This window comes from Mus pahari, chromosome 16 (assembly GCF_900095145.1).
Source record: "Mus pahari chromosome 16, PAHARI_EIJ_v1.1, whole genome shotgun sequence".
Lineage (NCBI taxonomy): Eukaryota > Metazoa > Chordata > Mammalia > Rodentia > Muridae > Mus > Mus pahari.
In genome coordinates, this window is record NC_034605.1 from 63,951,352 (window position 1) to 63,968,300 (window position 16,949).

The 16,949-nt window shown below is 38.0% G+C and overlaps 1 protein-coding gene across 2 annotated transcripts; it reads right to left on the reverse strand.

Moving 5' to 3' along the window:
- Positions 1–8,850: 8,850 nt before the first annotated feature.
- LOC110333975 (cathepsin M-like) lies at positions 8,851–12,662 on the reverse strand. Of its 2 annotated transcripts, none has more exons than XM_021215787.1 (7): positions 12,537–12,662; positions 12,091–12,213; positions 11,849–11,995; positions 11,208–11,432; positions 10,676–10,838; positions 9,981–10,098; positions 8,851–8,950 (listed from the first exon to the last, which is right to left on the reverse strand). In XM_021215787.1, exons 1-7 carry the CDS (start codon positions 12,660–12,662, stop codon positions 8,851–8,853), a joined length of 1,002 nt encoding a protein of 333 aa, XP_021071446.1. The 2 variants fall into 2 exon arrangements, with proteins under 2 accessions (XP_021071446.1, XP_021071447.1); XM_021215788.1 differs by having other exon boundaries at positions 11,208–11,427; positions 11,844–11,995.
- Between the last annotated feature and the right edge of the window lie 4,287 nt (positions 12,663–16,949).

Below are 16,949 nucleotides of genomic sequence, written 5' to 3' on the forward strand. Positions count from 1 at the left end.
TGACTGAAGCCTTTAAAAAGGGAGTGAATTAATTCCTTTAAGAAATATATTTAAATACAATTAAACAGCTGAAAGAAAGGAGTAAAACTGGTCAAGACCTAATAAGGAAATTGAAGAAAACATGAACTGAGGGAATAACAGTGATGGAAATATAGAGAAGTGAACAGGAATTACAGACTCAAATACAGCTACAGAATACAAGAGAAAGAAGAGAAAATGTCAGGCACAGAAGATACAAGTGAAGAAATCAATACATCAATCAAAGAAAATGTAAAATATAAAAAGGTTCTGACATAAAACATCAAAGAAATCTGGGACACCATGAAAAGAGCAAACCTAAGAATAATAGGAATAGAAGAAGGAGAAGAATTCTACCTGCAATGTCCAGAAAATATTTTTCAGAAATATCATAGAAGAAAATTTCCTCAACCTAAAGAAAAATATGCCTATGAATATACAAGAAGTTTACAGAGAACCAAATTGATTGGAACACAAAAAAATCTTAATACCACATAATAATCAAAACAAAAAGGTACAAAGTAAAAAAAATGGAATATTAAAACCTTCAAGGAGAAAATTCCAAGTAAACAGAGGCAGGCAGAGCTATTAGAATTACAATCAACTTCTCAACAGAGTCTCTAAAATCCAGAAATGTCTGGACATATATATTGTATACCAAAAAGGAAGACAAATACCAACTCAGACTATTATATAGAATAAAAGTTTTAATCATCATATATGGAAAAAAGATATTTCATGACAAAATCAAATTTAATCACTATATATACATAAATCCAGACCTAGAGGATACTAGAAGAAATTTCCAACCTAAGTAGGCTAACTATACACACAAAAACACAGGAAATAATCAACCCCACACCAATGAAACCAAACAAAAGGAAGCACTCATGCATACATGTGCAGACATGCACACAAATGCACACACACGCGCACACACATGTGCACACACATACATACACACACACACACACACACACACACACATACACACACACTTCTACCATCATCATTGAAATAACAGAACTAACAACCATTGGTCATTAATTTGTCTCAACATCCTTTGTCTCAATTCATCATTAAAAAGTCACACGCTATCAATGGATGCGATAAAAAGAATATAGCATTCATTCTGCTAAATGCAAGACAAGCAACAAAGATGGCCATTACCTCCAAGTAAAAGTCTGGAAAAAAGGGTTAGCTGGCAAGTGGACTCAAGAAACAAGCTGGAGTTGCCATTCTAACATCTCATAAAATAGACTTTTTACTAAAATTTACTGAAAGAGATGGGGAAGGACACTTTCTGCTCCTCGGAGGGAAATTCCACCAAGATGATGTCTCAGTTCTGAATATCTATACCCCAAATACAAGGGTACTCACACTGGTAAAAAAAAAAATATATCACTAAAGTTTAAATCAATTGATGACCCCACATATTAATAGTGGGAGACTTCAGCACCCTGCTCTCACCAATGAAAAAGTCATCTAGATAGAGACTAAACAGAAAAATAATGAAACTAAAAGATGCTGTGAAACAAATGAACCTAACAAATATCTAGAGAACATTTCACTCAAGCACAATAAAAAATATATTCTCCTCAGAAATTTATAGAACCATCTCCAAAATTGATCATATGTTCAGTCAAAAAGCAAGCCTGAAAGGATTCAAGAAAATAAAAACAAACTGTTGTATCTTATTAGAACACCATGAATTAAACTGTATTACAACAACAAAAAACAAAAGAATACAAAGTCATGGAAACTAATCAACTCTCTATTCAACAAGCATTGTGTCAGGTTAAAAATCTAGAAAGAAATCAAAGGCTTTCTAGAATTCATTGAAAATGAAGACAAAACACAGACTTATGGGACACAACAAAGCAGTGCTAAGAGGAAAGTGCAAAACACAATGTAACTTTTTAAGGGAGTTGGCCTGATGTGACAATGACTAAAGAGCTCTAGAACCAAAAGAAGGAAAACTACCAAGGAGGAGGAGGAGCCAGCGAGAAATAACCAAGCTCAGGGCTGGAAATAAATTAGAAACAAAAAGAACAATTCAAGTAATCAAAATCTTCCAACCAAAACACAAACAAACAAACAAACAAAAAACAAACCTATGGCCAGATAGTTTTACAACAGAATTCTAACAGATTTTCAAAGAATATATAATACCAATACTCCTCAATATTCCATAAAAGAGAAACAGAAGAACAATGCCAAATTTATTCTATGAGGCAACAGTTACTCTGATACCTAAACCACACAAAGATCCAACAGGGAAAGAGAATTTTAGACCAATATCCCCTATGAACATTGATGTAAAAATACTCAACAAAACATTTGCAAACTGAATCTAAGAATATGTCAAAATCATCACCCACCATGATCAGAAGGGTTCATCCCAGGGATACAGTGATGGTTCAACATTAAAAAAAAAAAATCGATCAATGTATCCTGCCATATAAGAAAACTGAAAGAAAAATAACAACATGATCATCTCAGTAGATGGTAAAAAAAAAAAGCCTTGAGAAAATTCAGCATCCCTTCATGATACAAGTCATGGAGAGATCAATGATACAAATTCTACCAGAAAACTGCTATAGCTGGTAACTTCAGCAAAGTGGCTTAATATAAAATTAACTAAAACATATCAGTAGACTTCCTTTATGCAAATTGCAAATAGGCTGAGAAAAAAATAGAGAAAGAACATGCTTCATGATATCAACATATAATATAAAATATCTTGTTCTGGATTTGGTCTAATGCTACGTGTATTAGGTTTATTGGGTCTCCAAAACTGCCTGAGAAGATATAGCTCTCTTGTGTGAGGCTAGGCCAGTGCCTGGCAAATACAGAAGTGGATGCTCACAGTCATCTATTAGATGAAACACAGGACCCCCAATGGAGGAGCTAGAGGAAGTACCCAAGGAGCTAAAGGGGGCTGCAACCCTATAGGTGGAACAACAATATGAAATAACCAGTAGCCCCAGAGCTCATGTCTCTAGCTGCATATGTAGCAGAAGATGGCCTAGTTGGCCATTATTGGGAAGAGAGGCCCCTTGGTCTTACAAACTTTATATGCCCCAGTACAGGGGAACGCCAGGGCCAAGAAGTGGGAGTGGGTGTGTAGGGGAGCAGGGTGTGAGGAGGGTATAGGGGACATTTGGGGTAGCATTTGAAATGTAAATGAAGAAAATATCTAATAAAAAATTGGAAAAGAAAATGTAAATGAAGAAAATATCTAGTAAAAAAGAAAATATTTAATGTTTTTATAAAAAATTACTGGAAATAAATTAATATAGATAGATAGATAGATAGGTAGATAGATAGATAGATAGATAGATAGATAGATAGATAGATAGATAGATAGATAGATAGATAGATAGATAGATAGACAGTTAGATTCTGAGAGTCCCTGCTCCCCAGTTGGTTGTGACTGGTAAATAAATTTTCTGGACTACAATGACTAAGCGGAGAGACAGAGGCAGTACTTGAAGATTCCTGGGCAAAACAAAAGAGCCTCCATGTTGGAAGAGGAGTAGCTGCCACACCTGAGAATTACACAACAGAGATGTCTTTGTAAAAATGTAAGAGCTGGGGAAGAGTGACCCCAAGGTACTCCCCCAACTGAGTCTAGGGCAACAAAGTTGGAATATAGTTTTTAGTAAGTAATAACTCAGGAATATTGGAGAGGAGTGTGTTATTCATAAGGAGACTTGGAAGTGGCCCAGACATTGAGCTGTTTAGGGCACATTAAAATATAGAGGCTGTCTGTGTGAGAGAGAATGTCTTTCATTTGAGAACCCAGAGCATTGGAGTGGGAATGCACACCAGCCACCAATGAATCAATTTAAATATCAATAATTGAATATATAGAGAAAATATGGTACACAGTGGAGTATTTATAGGCCATTAAAAACAACAGCATCATGAAATTTGCAGACTAATGGATGGAACTAGAATAGATAATATTGAGTGGGGTAACACATTTCAGAATGAAAAACAATGCATATATTCACTTATAAGTGGATACTATTTGTAAACTACAGAATAACTGTACTACAAACCACATGTCCACAGAAGCTAAGTAAGAAGGACAGCCCAAGGGCAAATATTTGAATCTTACTGAAAAGAGGAAATAGATTAGACATCAGGGGTGGAGGAAGGGAGAAAACTTGGTGGGGAAGGGTGTGGGGATGTGAAAAGGAGGTATGATGTGTAGAGAGTGTGGAAGCAAAGAGTACAGAGAGACAGCTGGAGTGGGAACAAGACATCTCTGGGACAAGCTAGAAAACTAGGACAATGGAAACTCCTAGGAATCTACAAGAGTGACCCATCTTAAACTCCTAGCAATGGGGGATATGAAGCCTGAAAGCCATCTCCTGTTACCAGGCAAGTATTCCACTGGAGGGATTAGGACAGCAACTAAGCCACAAACCTGAAATCCACAATTTCCCCTAATTACAACATGTACAGGGTAAAAGATGGAGCAGTTTTAGGAGAATGACCAACAAATTACTGGCCAAGCTTAAGATTTATACCATGAGAGGGAGCCTGCCCCTGACACTATTAATGATTCTATGCTATACTTATAAACAGGAGCCTAGCATAACTGTCATCAGAAAGGTATTACCCAGCAACTAATAGAAATTAAAGCAGTGACCCACAACTAAACATTAAGTGTAGCTCAGGGAATCTTTTAGAAGAGGGGGAGAAACAATTGAAGGTTCCAGAGGGGTCAAGGACACTACAAGAAAACCTATAGAATCAACTAACATAGGTCAGTAGGGGCTCATGAATACTGAAGTATCAAACAGGGAGCAGGCATGGGATGGACCTAAGCATTTTGAACATATGTAACAATTGTGCAGCTGGGTCTTCATGTGGGGCTCCTAAAGCAGGAGCAGGGGCTTTCTCTGTCTGCATCAGCTGCCTTTGGATATCTTTCTCCTCACTGGGGTGTCTTCTGTAACCTTAATAAAAGATGATGCAGCTAGCCTTACTGCAACATAATAGGCCAAGGCTGGATGATATCCACGAAAGTCCTCACATATTCTGAGAAGAAAGGGAAGAAGAGTAGTCGGGGAGGGGAAATGGAGGGACTGGGAAGAGAGGATGGAGGGAAAGCGGTAAATGGGGTGTAAAGTTTATAAGTAGCATCATTAATAATTAAAAAATAAATTGAAGATGTCAGAAGATGAAAAAATCTTCCATGCTTATGGATCAATAGCATTAAAAGAGTGAAAACGGATACCTTACTTACTAGAGCTTTAGTGCAGTTCTCATCAAAATTCCACACAATTCTTCACAGACGTTGAAAGGGCAACTCTCCTGCATCCCTGAATCCCAGGGATCCAGTGACTCCCAATGATGGGGCAGATGTTGTAGCCTCCTTACCTGAGACCCTGTGCATTTTAGAGCACCTGGGAGTCAAGCTTCCTCTGGGTGATGTGCATCTGGGTACAGAGCCAGCACCCAAGCAGCACCTGTGCTCAGGGCACAAGCTTAGACCAGAAGGCACATTTGCCACTGGCCAAGAACTGCATGCTGAACAGGAGCCTGATATAGCTGTCTCCTGAGAGGCTCTGCCAGAGCATGACAAATACAGAGACTGATGCTTGCAGCTAATCATTGGACTGAGCACAGGGTCCCCAATGGAGAAATTAGAGATAGAACTGAAGGAGCTGAAGTGGTTTGCAATCCCGTAGGAAGAACAATAATATCAACCAACCAACCCCCCCCCAGAACTCCCAGGGACTAAACCACCAACCAAAGAGTACACATGGACGGACCCATGGCTCCAGCTGCATATGTAGCAGAGGATGGCATTGTCAGGCATGGGAGGCGAGGCCCTTGGTCCTGTGATGGCTTGATGTCCCAGTGCAGGAGAATTTGAGGACATGGAGATAGAAGTGGGTAGGTGGATGGGGAAACTCTCATAGAAGCAGGGGGAGGGGGAATGGGATATTAGGATTGGGTGGGGAGAATTGGGAAAGAGGATAACATTTGAAATGGAAATAAAGAAAATATCCAATAAATAAGAAAGAAGGACAATTCTCTAATTCATATGGAAAAACAAAACTCAGAATAGCCAAAAGAACACTTAATAAGTTGCTGTAAGTCTCACTATTCCGTATTTCAAATTATACTACAAAATTGTAGTAATAAAATTGAATGGTATTGGCATAAAAACAGATATAATGATTAAAGAATCAAATTGAAGATCAAGGCATAAGTACCCATACAGATGGACATAGTTTTTTGATAAAGAATTCAGAAATACATACTGGAAAAAAGAGGGCATCTTAAACAAATGGTCCTGGTGAAATGGTATGGGTGCATGGAGAAGAGTACAGGTAGATCTATTCCTATCACTGTGCACAAAAGTGAACTCTAATCGTATCAAAGAGCTCAATAAAAAAAAAAAATCAAAAATCACGATGTGAGAGACAAGAAAGTTGGGAAGTCCTTGAACTTATTGGCAGAACAGAATACTAATACTACAGGCACTTAGATTAATAATTAATAAATGGAGCCTCCTGAAACTAAAAATCTTCTGTAAGGCAAATGATACCATCATTCAGACAAGGCAGCAACATACAATATGGTAACAGAAGCCCTCTGTAGGAAAGGCTAGGCAAGCAAGTGAGTTTTCTGAATATGGCCCACCGTTTTCCATGGCAGCAGTGGGTGAGCTGTGAGATGCAGGGGCATCAGAGACTTCACCCAGGATTGCTTCTTGCTATTGATATGTCTTTCCTATCACTATTACATAGCTTAATGATTCCTGGGCATCAGCCTAGTCTAATGGGCAAATTCCTTACAGATCAACATGAAAGTGTACTCTCATGTAGTAATGCTGAATAGAAGAATTAATTATTTTGTAACTCCTGATAATAATTTTACAGAACTCTTAAACTGATCAAAGTAATTTCAAGCCCTCTATAGGATGAAAGCTGGAAATAGAGTTCTGTAAACCTTCACGTGTCACAGGCTAATTGCACTAGGAAAAGAAAGCAGGCTTAGAACAAATTGAAAATCAAGTAAAACATTCCTTCTAGGTTAGGTGTGAGACCATGATCTGGTAACTAAAAGTCATATACTGGAAATGGACAATTCATAGCAGGTACAAGGACTAGAAAAAAATATTGATTTGTTCATCTATACATAAATTCAAAATAATAAGCCACAAGGAAGAAGACTTGTCTCCTGACAAAACAATGCTAACTTGTGATGTAAAAATGATTTCTTTAAAGTTATAATGAAAGGCTAGCGAGAGGGCTCAGCAGTTATAAGCACTGACTGCTCTTCCAGAGGCCCTGATTTCAATTTCCAGCAATTTCCACATGGTGGCTAAGAACAATATGTAATGGTATCTGATGCCCTCTTCTGGTGTCTCTGAAGACAGCTACAGTGTACTTGTATGCACACATGATGCATAAATATATACATCATGTATACATACATATGTACATATATAAAAAATAACTAACTCACGATGGACTGATGAATCTAGAAAACAGAAAATGAATGTCTAGTCATGTAATAGTTTAATGAAAATCCATGTAAACAATTCTGTTGTAATGCATTAAACCTTACCAATCTATGACATGAGCTATTAACTCAAACTTACTATGAACTTATGAAATGAAAAAGTGTTTAGAAAATCATGTAATCAATTGTCCTGCTCTAACAGTACTATCTGACAGTTATATGAAGTAATATTTTAGAGAAAGTATAAAAACTGAAAACAGCAGTACAGGGTTGTTGCAGCTTTTCTTCCTCCACTGTGTGTGTGTGTGTGTGTGTGTGTGTGTGTGTGTNGTGTGTGTGTGTGTGTGTGTGTATGTGTGTGTGTGTGTGTGTGTGTGTCTGAATGCCTCACTTTCTTTCTTTTCCTTTCTCACTGGATCACAAAGTGTTAACAAACTCTGACCCTCTTACCTGACTAGTGAGGGGGCCAGGTGTCAAAGAGAAAAAAGCACAAGAAATTAAACTATCCTTTTTTTAATCCCCTACTGCTATAAACAGGAGCTCACTGCCAGAAGGCAGCAGCACTTGGCCACAGAATAGCAAAGAGTTAAAGAGAGTTAATCATTAAAATTCATCAGCTTCTGTCCCTGTTCATAAATTCCACGCTTCACTGCCTTCCCCTGATAATCAAACTGGATGCCAGGCTGAATCTAACAAGAATGGGAAAAGATTTTTACCAACTCCAGATCTGATAGAGGACTAATACCCAAAATATATAAAAAAACTTAAGAAATTAAATTTTAAAAAAATCACCCAAGTTAAAAAATGTGGTACAGGGGCTGGTGAGGTGGCTCAGTGGGTAAGAGCACCCGACTGCTCTTCCGAAGGTCCAGAGTTCAAATCCCAGCAACCACATGGTGTCTCACAACCATCCGTAACAAGATCTGACGCCCTCTTCTGGAGTGTCTGAAGACAGCTACAGTGTACTTACATATANTAAATAAATAAATCTTTAAAAAAAAAAATGTGGTACAGATCTAAACAGAGAACTCTCAATAAAGGAAACGTAGTTGGCTGAGCAGCATTTAAAGAAAGATTTATTTTTAAAGACTTAATTTATCACAGGAAAAATAAAAATAACACTGTTATAGAAAACAAATACAAACCAGTGTATGGCATCAGTTACAGTAATGGTCATATCTTACAATAGTAAAAAATGTCACAAATTCCACATCACTTGCTTTACAGTGACTGAAGTGTCTTATATACATAGCAGTGGCCAGTTGTTTTGAAATCTAAGTGCATCTTTTCTACATGGTGTCTTCTGTCCATTTCTTCCTTCTGTCACCACCAGGCAGTTCACACTCTGGGGTAAAGGGCATATGTAGCAATTCCACAGTGGTTTCCCTGGTCTCTGGCAATCTTCATATAGCCTTTGCTGCCCCATTTTGTACCCATGCTGAAAGAAATCATGTTTTCAATTTAGTGAAAATTATACAATAGAGTGGAATATTATGATGCCTCATTTGTTCTTTGAGTCAGAAAACAGAGTAATAGAAAGCATGAAAAACTAAAGAGGATGAACTACTTGGAACCAAGAATTTTCTCACACACGACCATGAAAATCTCAAGTAAATTATAAGACTATTCTCCCTTGATGGGTGGTTCAGAAATAATAATCGTGTCATATTTTTGAAAATCAATGGCACAAGCATGATATTAGCACCGAAGGAAACCAGTGGATGAACATAGTGACATTGCAGTAGGAGTTGGTTAACCTAGCTGTTGAGATACCAAAGAGGGTTATGGCAAAAGGAAAAACTGAAGTTCAAGTCCAGGATACCATTAAAAGCCAAGATGGGAGACTGAAGATGGCTCAGAGCCTAAGAATGTGAGGACAAGAGCTCCCACCCAGGACAAATGTCATTCAGATCACAACCCCTCTTACTGGAGTTTCAGGTAATATAATACCAGTTTTTAGGTCTCCACACACATTTGCCAACATAGAACATTCACTCATACAAACTTATATATAAACAAATGTAAAAAAGCTTAAATGAAGAGTATCATTAACACCTCAATTCCCAGAGGCAGGACATAACTGGGAGAGAAAGAGTAGACACACTAACCAAGAGAGTGTACTCTGGGATCAGCAGGACTCCCTTCCACGACTGTTAAGTGGAGGACTACTAAGGAAGACAACTGATGTGAATTTATGGTCTGTATATAAAAAAAACACACAGACAAGTATCCGTAAACATGTATGTGTGTACACACACACCCATAATAAGAGAAAAGAAAAGGAAAGTAAAGAAAAGAAAAGAAAAGAAAAGAAAAGAAAAGAAAAGAAAAGAAAAGAAAAGAAAAGAAAAGAAAATGTCTGTTTAATTTAAATAAAAATATATTGTCTAGGATTTCTGGAAAGTGTCACTAAAACTGAAAAATATTTCCTTCCAACGTCAAATATCAATAGTTTTGGCACTTTATACCTGTTCTTGACGATCCAGTATTTCCTGCCTTCTGATTCTCTTCCTACAAAGCCATAGCCAACCAGTAACATAGCATGTGTGACAACAGAGCTACTGCAGTTTGGCTCATGATATATACCTGAAATATAAAGTCCATAAAGCAGTGAGAGACCCAGGAAACAGATAAGAACAGTGGACACCAACAATAAGTGGGCTGTTTTCTGATTTCACTGAAGTGACAGAAACTTGAGTATCCATAGCAACAGTCATTGACAGGAATAATGATATAGGTCCTCATTAGAATCCAGAGAAATCCAAGTGATCACAAAGGAGCACAGACTGATTAATTCACATTTTGTGTTTTCACTGATAGAACCCCATTTGCAAGCAAGCACTCCTAAGCATAAGTTACATAATTCAAGACCCTCGTTAAATTATTCTAGAAATGTATTTTCACTGAGAATCTTAAATTCATACCACATGTAGAAAAAATGAGGAATTAAGTTAAACAAAAATTTTATGGATTAAGCATTGCTCACATGCAAGGGGGAGGTCATATCAAGTACAAATTATACAGAAGATTTTTGAATGGACAGCTGTAAAAATACAAAACCAAAATGAATACATCATATGTTTTGAAAAATGGTCCATTGAATTGAAATTCAATGGAACATCACAGATTTTTTCCAACTAACATCAAAGGGACACATGCTTACCTCTTTTATAGAACAGGAAAGATTCATGCCTTGCATCAATTGCAACTGAAATAGGTCCTATAGTTGCCACAGCATTCATTAGGGCATCCTCATTCTCTGGGACAAAGTCAAAGCCTGTGATACTAGCGGTAGAATTTTCTGGATTGTACCTGCATGATCCTTCCTTGAAAATGTAAAGAGTTAAAACACAAGGTTACTTCCCTCTGGGCCCTGTGGAGAAGGAGTCAGAACCACACTCTGGTCTTTGCAGTTGAGCCTCCCCACATCTGGGCTTTTATAAATCATGTCTGGAAAAAAATGCTACCAGGAGATTAGGGACTGAAAATCATGTTATCATTGATACCCATTTCATTCTTACTGTCAATAAGAAATTTTCATAGTGAAGAAATGTATATTTTATATAAAAGTGTTACATGTTCTCCACGTTTGTAGAAGTAGTATCAGCTACACCAAAACCATATCAATAACCGTATCTGCAAAGACAGCACTGCAATAATCCCTGACATGACAGTAGCATAAAAAATCCACTTACCTGTTCTTCATAAGGATAGGTTGCCTCAGACTCCAGACCTCCATTTTCCATCACATACTGCAATGCAAGGTATGTATTGCCTACATAACAGCCCCTGTTGCCTTGAGGTCTAGAGCAGTCCACTAGGTTCTGTACACTCAGAGGGATCAGTTGGCCTGTTTTCCGGAACACCTGTCCTTCTATGGCACCAGTCACAGAAAAAGCCCAACAAGAATAACATCTGCCCTAAGCAGAAAACAAGAGTCAATCATACACAAACAAATAACAGCTCCAAATCAGAAAGCTGAATACTGTTTTAGAAAATGAGCTACTTGCAGCTGATGGAAACGTGTCAAGAGAAAGTTAGTCTACATTGGAGACTTGCCTGCTGGTGGATTTTTCAGGACAAACATTGACATACATGCACATAAGGACAGGGTATAAATAGTAATGACAGATGACATGAAGTCTAAATATATGATGGGGGACACTATGTGGAGATGCAATAGTAAGGTAATTGTGCGTGGAAATGATCTATAAGCCTTGTATAAATACACAAGAAGAATAAAAATTTCATAAAAATGAACTCACTCAACACACAGACATGCCACTTCACAATTTCCTCAGTGGCTGAGGAAGATGGGTACGTGATAGAGCAATACCTGTTTCCGCACAGGGGTAACATAGCCTCTTTTTTTCCAGTTTATAAACTTGGGCAGGTTAACAGACAGACGTTTCTGGACACTTTTCCCTTTCTTCACAGTTGGGATTGGGATTTCAATCATCAATTTTCTGAATTCTTCAAGTGACTTTAAGGGAAAAAATACATAAATCACTGAAAAGCAAAAGACACCAATGAATTGAAGAGAAAACAACATTGTGATNCTGNATGTGTCACTGNCACCATGTCACCAAAGGCATTCATTTCCATGGTGAAACCATGCTTCCCCAGGCCATTCTCCCCATTGTGCAGTTTGATCTTTTTCATATTTTCTTCCCATATTGCTCTCTTCTGTCCTTCTTCCCCCTGGAAATAGAAATAATCGATGATTTGTTTTTCACCACTGTAGAAGCTGACCAAATACTTGCTGCAATAGGTGAAGAAAAACTGGAGAGANAGAGAGAGAGAGAGAGAGAGAGAGAGAGAGAGAGAGAGAGAGAGAGAGAGAGATCAAGACACTGAAGCAAACCATTTGTCACATGTCTAGGAACACAGATCCCGACCACCCTATGCTCACCTGAGTTCATGTAATTCTTCAGAAAAAGGCAGTTTCTATGCCCTCTATTATGTCCATAACCCCCAACATCAAGCTCTCTGGGTTCCCTCTGTACAGTTCCAAAGTTACCAACCAGACTGTATGCTTTCCCATGTTTTATTTTCCACTTCTGCCATTCAGCATCCAAAATGGAATCAGGTGCTGGTGATGATGAGACCATTCCCAAGCACAGGATGGCCAGGAAGACAGCAGGAATCATATCTCAAGAATATAGAAAGGGAACAGAAATGAAGGTGTGACTGCACCAATACTTCTAGAATGCCTTCCTATTCCTTCCTGAAAAACAAAACCATCCATGGTAGTTAAAATTATCTGAATTATTCTTCCAAATATTTATACAAAGATTTTGAAAATGACTAAACATGTATTTGGACTAAAGGCTCAATGAATGAAATTTAGTTTATCCATAAAAAAAAAGCACAGCACCTGGTAGAATTAGAGAAAGGAGAAAATTCGATCCACATGTAATATATGAGAGATAAATACATAAATAAATAGATGATGATGATGGTGGTAGATAGATAGATAGATAGATAGATAGATAGATAGATAGATAGATAGATACATGATTATAAGATAGATAGGTGTGTAGATAGATAGATGGATAGATACAGATATAGTTAATAGATAATAGATAGTAGATAGATAGATAGATAGATAGATAGATAGATAGATAGATAGATAGATAGATAGATAGATAGATAGATAGATAGATAGACAGATGGGTGGATAGATGGGTGGATATATAGATAGACATGGTAGGTAATAGATAAATAGGTAGACATTATAGATAGATAGATAGATAGATAGATAGATAGATAGATAGATAGATAGATAGATAGATAGATAGATAGATAGACAGATAGATAGAAAACAGATGGATAGATAGGTAGATAGGTAGACATGTTGGATAAGAGAGAGGGGGAGAGGGAAAGAGGGAGGGAAGGAGGGAGGGAAGAAGGTAGAGAGGAATATGCAGCACATGACAACAATTCTAGGAATGTGAACTACATATCTACTAGAAATTTATCAAGATAAATTTGTAAGTTCAAAATTTATAAAACTATGGACTTGTGACATAGGTAACCCAGGATTTTTTATACAGCAAAGCTTCTCTTACATAGCATAAGATTTCCTCATGAATTGGGGCCACACAATATCATATTCCTGTCTGACATACATGAATCGATGAGCTTATTTAGAACATTAACTCTTGACACCTCCTTACAAAATTGGGGAAGTTCTACAGCTCATAATGCATCTGTCCCACCCTTAGGTCTTTGGAACAACACACATTACTTCAGTGAGGAAAGAGTTACACAGAAAAGCCTTTGTGAGACAGAGCCACCATTGAAGGGGAGGTACTAGAGAAAGCCACTGCTAGGATTTCAGATCAAGATATGCTGAATCTCTTAAGACATTCTCTCTAAAGTTATTGACTAGAGACATACCACCTAATACTGTATTTGTTCATTCCAACCATGAAAAGCAGTTCGTATCCAGTGGTGATATGCAAGAAAATTATCTCTGTAAGCTCAGGATGAGATGAACATGTACCAATATATAGTACCAATGTCAGTCTCTGAACCAGACTTTCATGGGATTGGAACCTATACACACCTGAACCCAGGAGATGTCAGGTTTCCTCTCTAGCTTCCCCACCTTTCTCTACCTTCAGAAAGCAGGGACACTGAGGTTAAGAAAATATCCTCATTCCTGGGACATGGATTGAGTATCCATGGACTCTCTCAAGGCTCTCTCCCATGGACACTTACTTTTCTGGTCTGGTGGATGCAGGATGCCACCTGTGGTGACTGCTGCTGCCTCAGTCCACTGCACACCTTTCTGAAGGTTACTGAATTCCCAGGATCTGGGCCAACAACACTTTATTCAGGCTTTAAATCCCAAGTCTCTGGCTAGTCAGTCCCACCCTTCAACTTTGGCCCTCTTCTGATTTCCTGTAGTTATGTGATTAGCCTTTAGGCTGCAGGCCTATAGGCTCTAACTAGATCATATCTCACTTGTCCTGAAGGGGTGACTGTGGACCAGATAGTTAGCCTTTCCACTGTTAATCACTTCATACGTGACATTTTGCTTGATGAGTGGTGCTAGGAAAACATGGCTTTCTTCATATACCAGTACTATATTTCCTATTTAATCTACAAATTGGATGAGATCCTATGAGGACACAAGCCTGGGAATGACTTTTTCCTGACCCCAAGGTATAACAGGCATAACTTTCATAGGAATCTTTAGGCAAGATTGAGTCCCAAAGAGTCAACAATATTCAAGGCTAAAACCGAAGAGGCAAGGTGAATTTCCTTGTTCTCAGAGTCCTCTGAAACTGTCTGGCTTTTCTGTACTTCAATTTAAATAGAGAACCTGTTGGGAAGAACTATAAAATGTCAATCTTTTCACTGGGTCAAGATATCATCCTTTTCTAAGGTTTTACTATTTTCTATTATATGGTATTTTTGATAGGGTTTCTATTGGTATAAAAAAACAACATGACTATGGCCATTCTTATAAAGGAAAACATTTAATTAAGACTTGCTTACAATTTCAGAGTCCATTTTAGTCTATTACTCTCATGGTAACATGCAAGCAGATACGGTGCTGGAGAAAAATCAGAATTCCACATCTTGATCCACAGGATAAGAGTGCCATGGAGGGGCATGGCTTGAGCTCTGAGACCTCAGACCCAAACCCTAGTGACACACCTCAAAAAAAGTCACACCTACTCCTACAAGGCTACACCTCCCAATAATTCCACTCTCCATGGGTCTATAAGGATCATTTTAATTCAAATGAGCACACAAAGCAATTTCATATTGTTTGTCAGTCTAGTGGGGCATTTTCTCCTTCCTTAGATCAGGAAACCAGTGTATGTTACCTGTCGAACCTATAACCTACACTACCCAAAGTACATTAAATTTAAACTTAACCAATATTTTTCTAAATATAGAAGGAACAGTGAAGGATCTTTAAGTAATAAAGAGTACACATTATGTGTACTAATGTGTACTAATGCCTCTAAGTCATTCAATATTTCTTTATTCAAATCTCCTGAATACTAACTTGTCTTGATCCAATCAGCTCCCTGGCTTTTTTTGCAAATAATAGCTGTCTATGTCTTTTTGTCATGTTATTCCCATTAAGAATCCTGTAATCTTTCTGGTATTATCCTGTGCCTTGAACATACCTTGGATCCTACCTCTGCATCCAGTCCCCAAACATCCAGAAGAAGCTCAATTCCCAGGTGCTCTAACACGCCCAGGATCATAGGTGAGAAAGCTACAACATCTACCCCAATACTGGGAGTAACTAGGACCAGAGGGATCCAGGGAAGCTGGAACTCCTGCCCAGCCAGTGGTTGGGGTTCCTTGTGGTCTCAGCCAGTGCCCTGAGAAGACCTTGGCAGCTAGCTCTTCAACCAGTCCCACAACACCCAGAGGAAGCTGGACTCTCAGGTGCTAGAACATGCCCAGGATCATAGGATCACAGAATCTCAGGAGCTTGATCACACCAGGATTTCAGGTCCCAGAGGAAGCTTGACTCCTAGGAGCTCTGACAGACTCAGGATCACTGGAAGGACAAGCTCCAGTCAGAGACACCAAGAGAAGGTAGCACTATGGATAACAAGATGGCAAAAGGCAAGCATAAAAATATCAGCATCAGAAATCAAGGTTACTTGGCATCATCAGAAACAACACTCCCACCAGAGCAAGTCCTGGATACACCATCACTATAGAAAAAGCAAGATTCAGATATAAAATCACTTCTCATGATGATAATAGAGAACTTTAACAAGGACATAAATGACTCCCTTTTAAAAATACAGGAACACAGGTAAACAGGTAGAATTCCATAAAGAGGAAACACAAAAATCCCTTAAAGGATTACAGGAAAACACAACCAAAAAGGTAAAGTAATTAAACAAAACCATCCAGGATGTATAAATGTAAGTAGAAACAATAAAGAAATCACAAAGGGAGACAACCCTGGAGATAGAAAACCTAGGAAACAGATCAGGAAACATAGATGCAAGCATCACCAACAGAATACAAGAGATAGAAGAGAGAATCTCAGATGCAGAAGATACCATAGAAAATATTGACACAGCAGTCAAAGAAAGTACAAGTAGCAAAATGTTCCTAACACAAAACATCCAGAAAATCCAGGACACAATGAGAAGACCGAACTTAAGGATAATAGGTTTAGAAGAGAGAGAAGATACCCAACTTAAAGGGCCAGTAAATATCTTCAACAAAATTATAGAAGAAAAAATTCTTAACCTAAAGAAAGAGATGCCCATGAGCATATAAGAAGCCTACAGAACTCCAAATGTCCAGGATTAAAAGAAATTCCTCCTGTCACATAATAATCAAAACACCAAATGCACAAAAAAGAAAGAATATTTAAAGAAGAAAAGGAAAAAGGTCAAATAACATATAAAGGCAGACTTATCAGAATTACACCAGACATC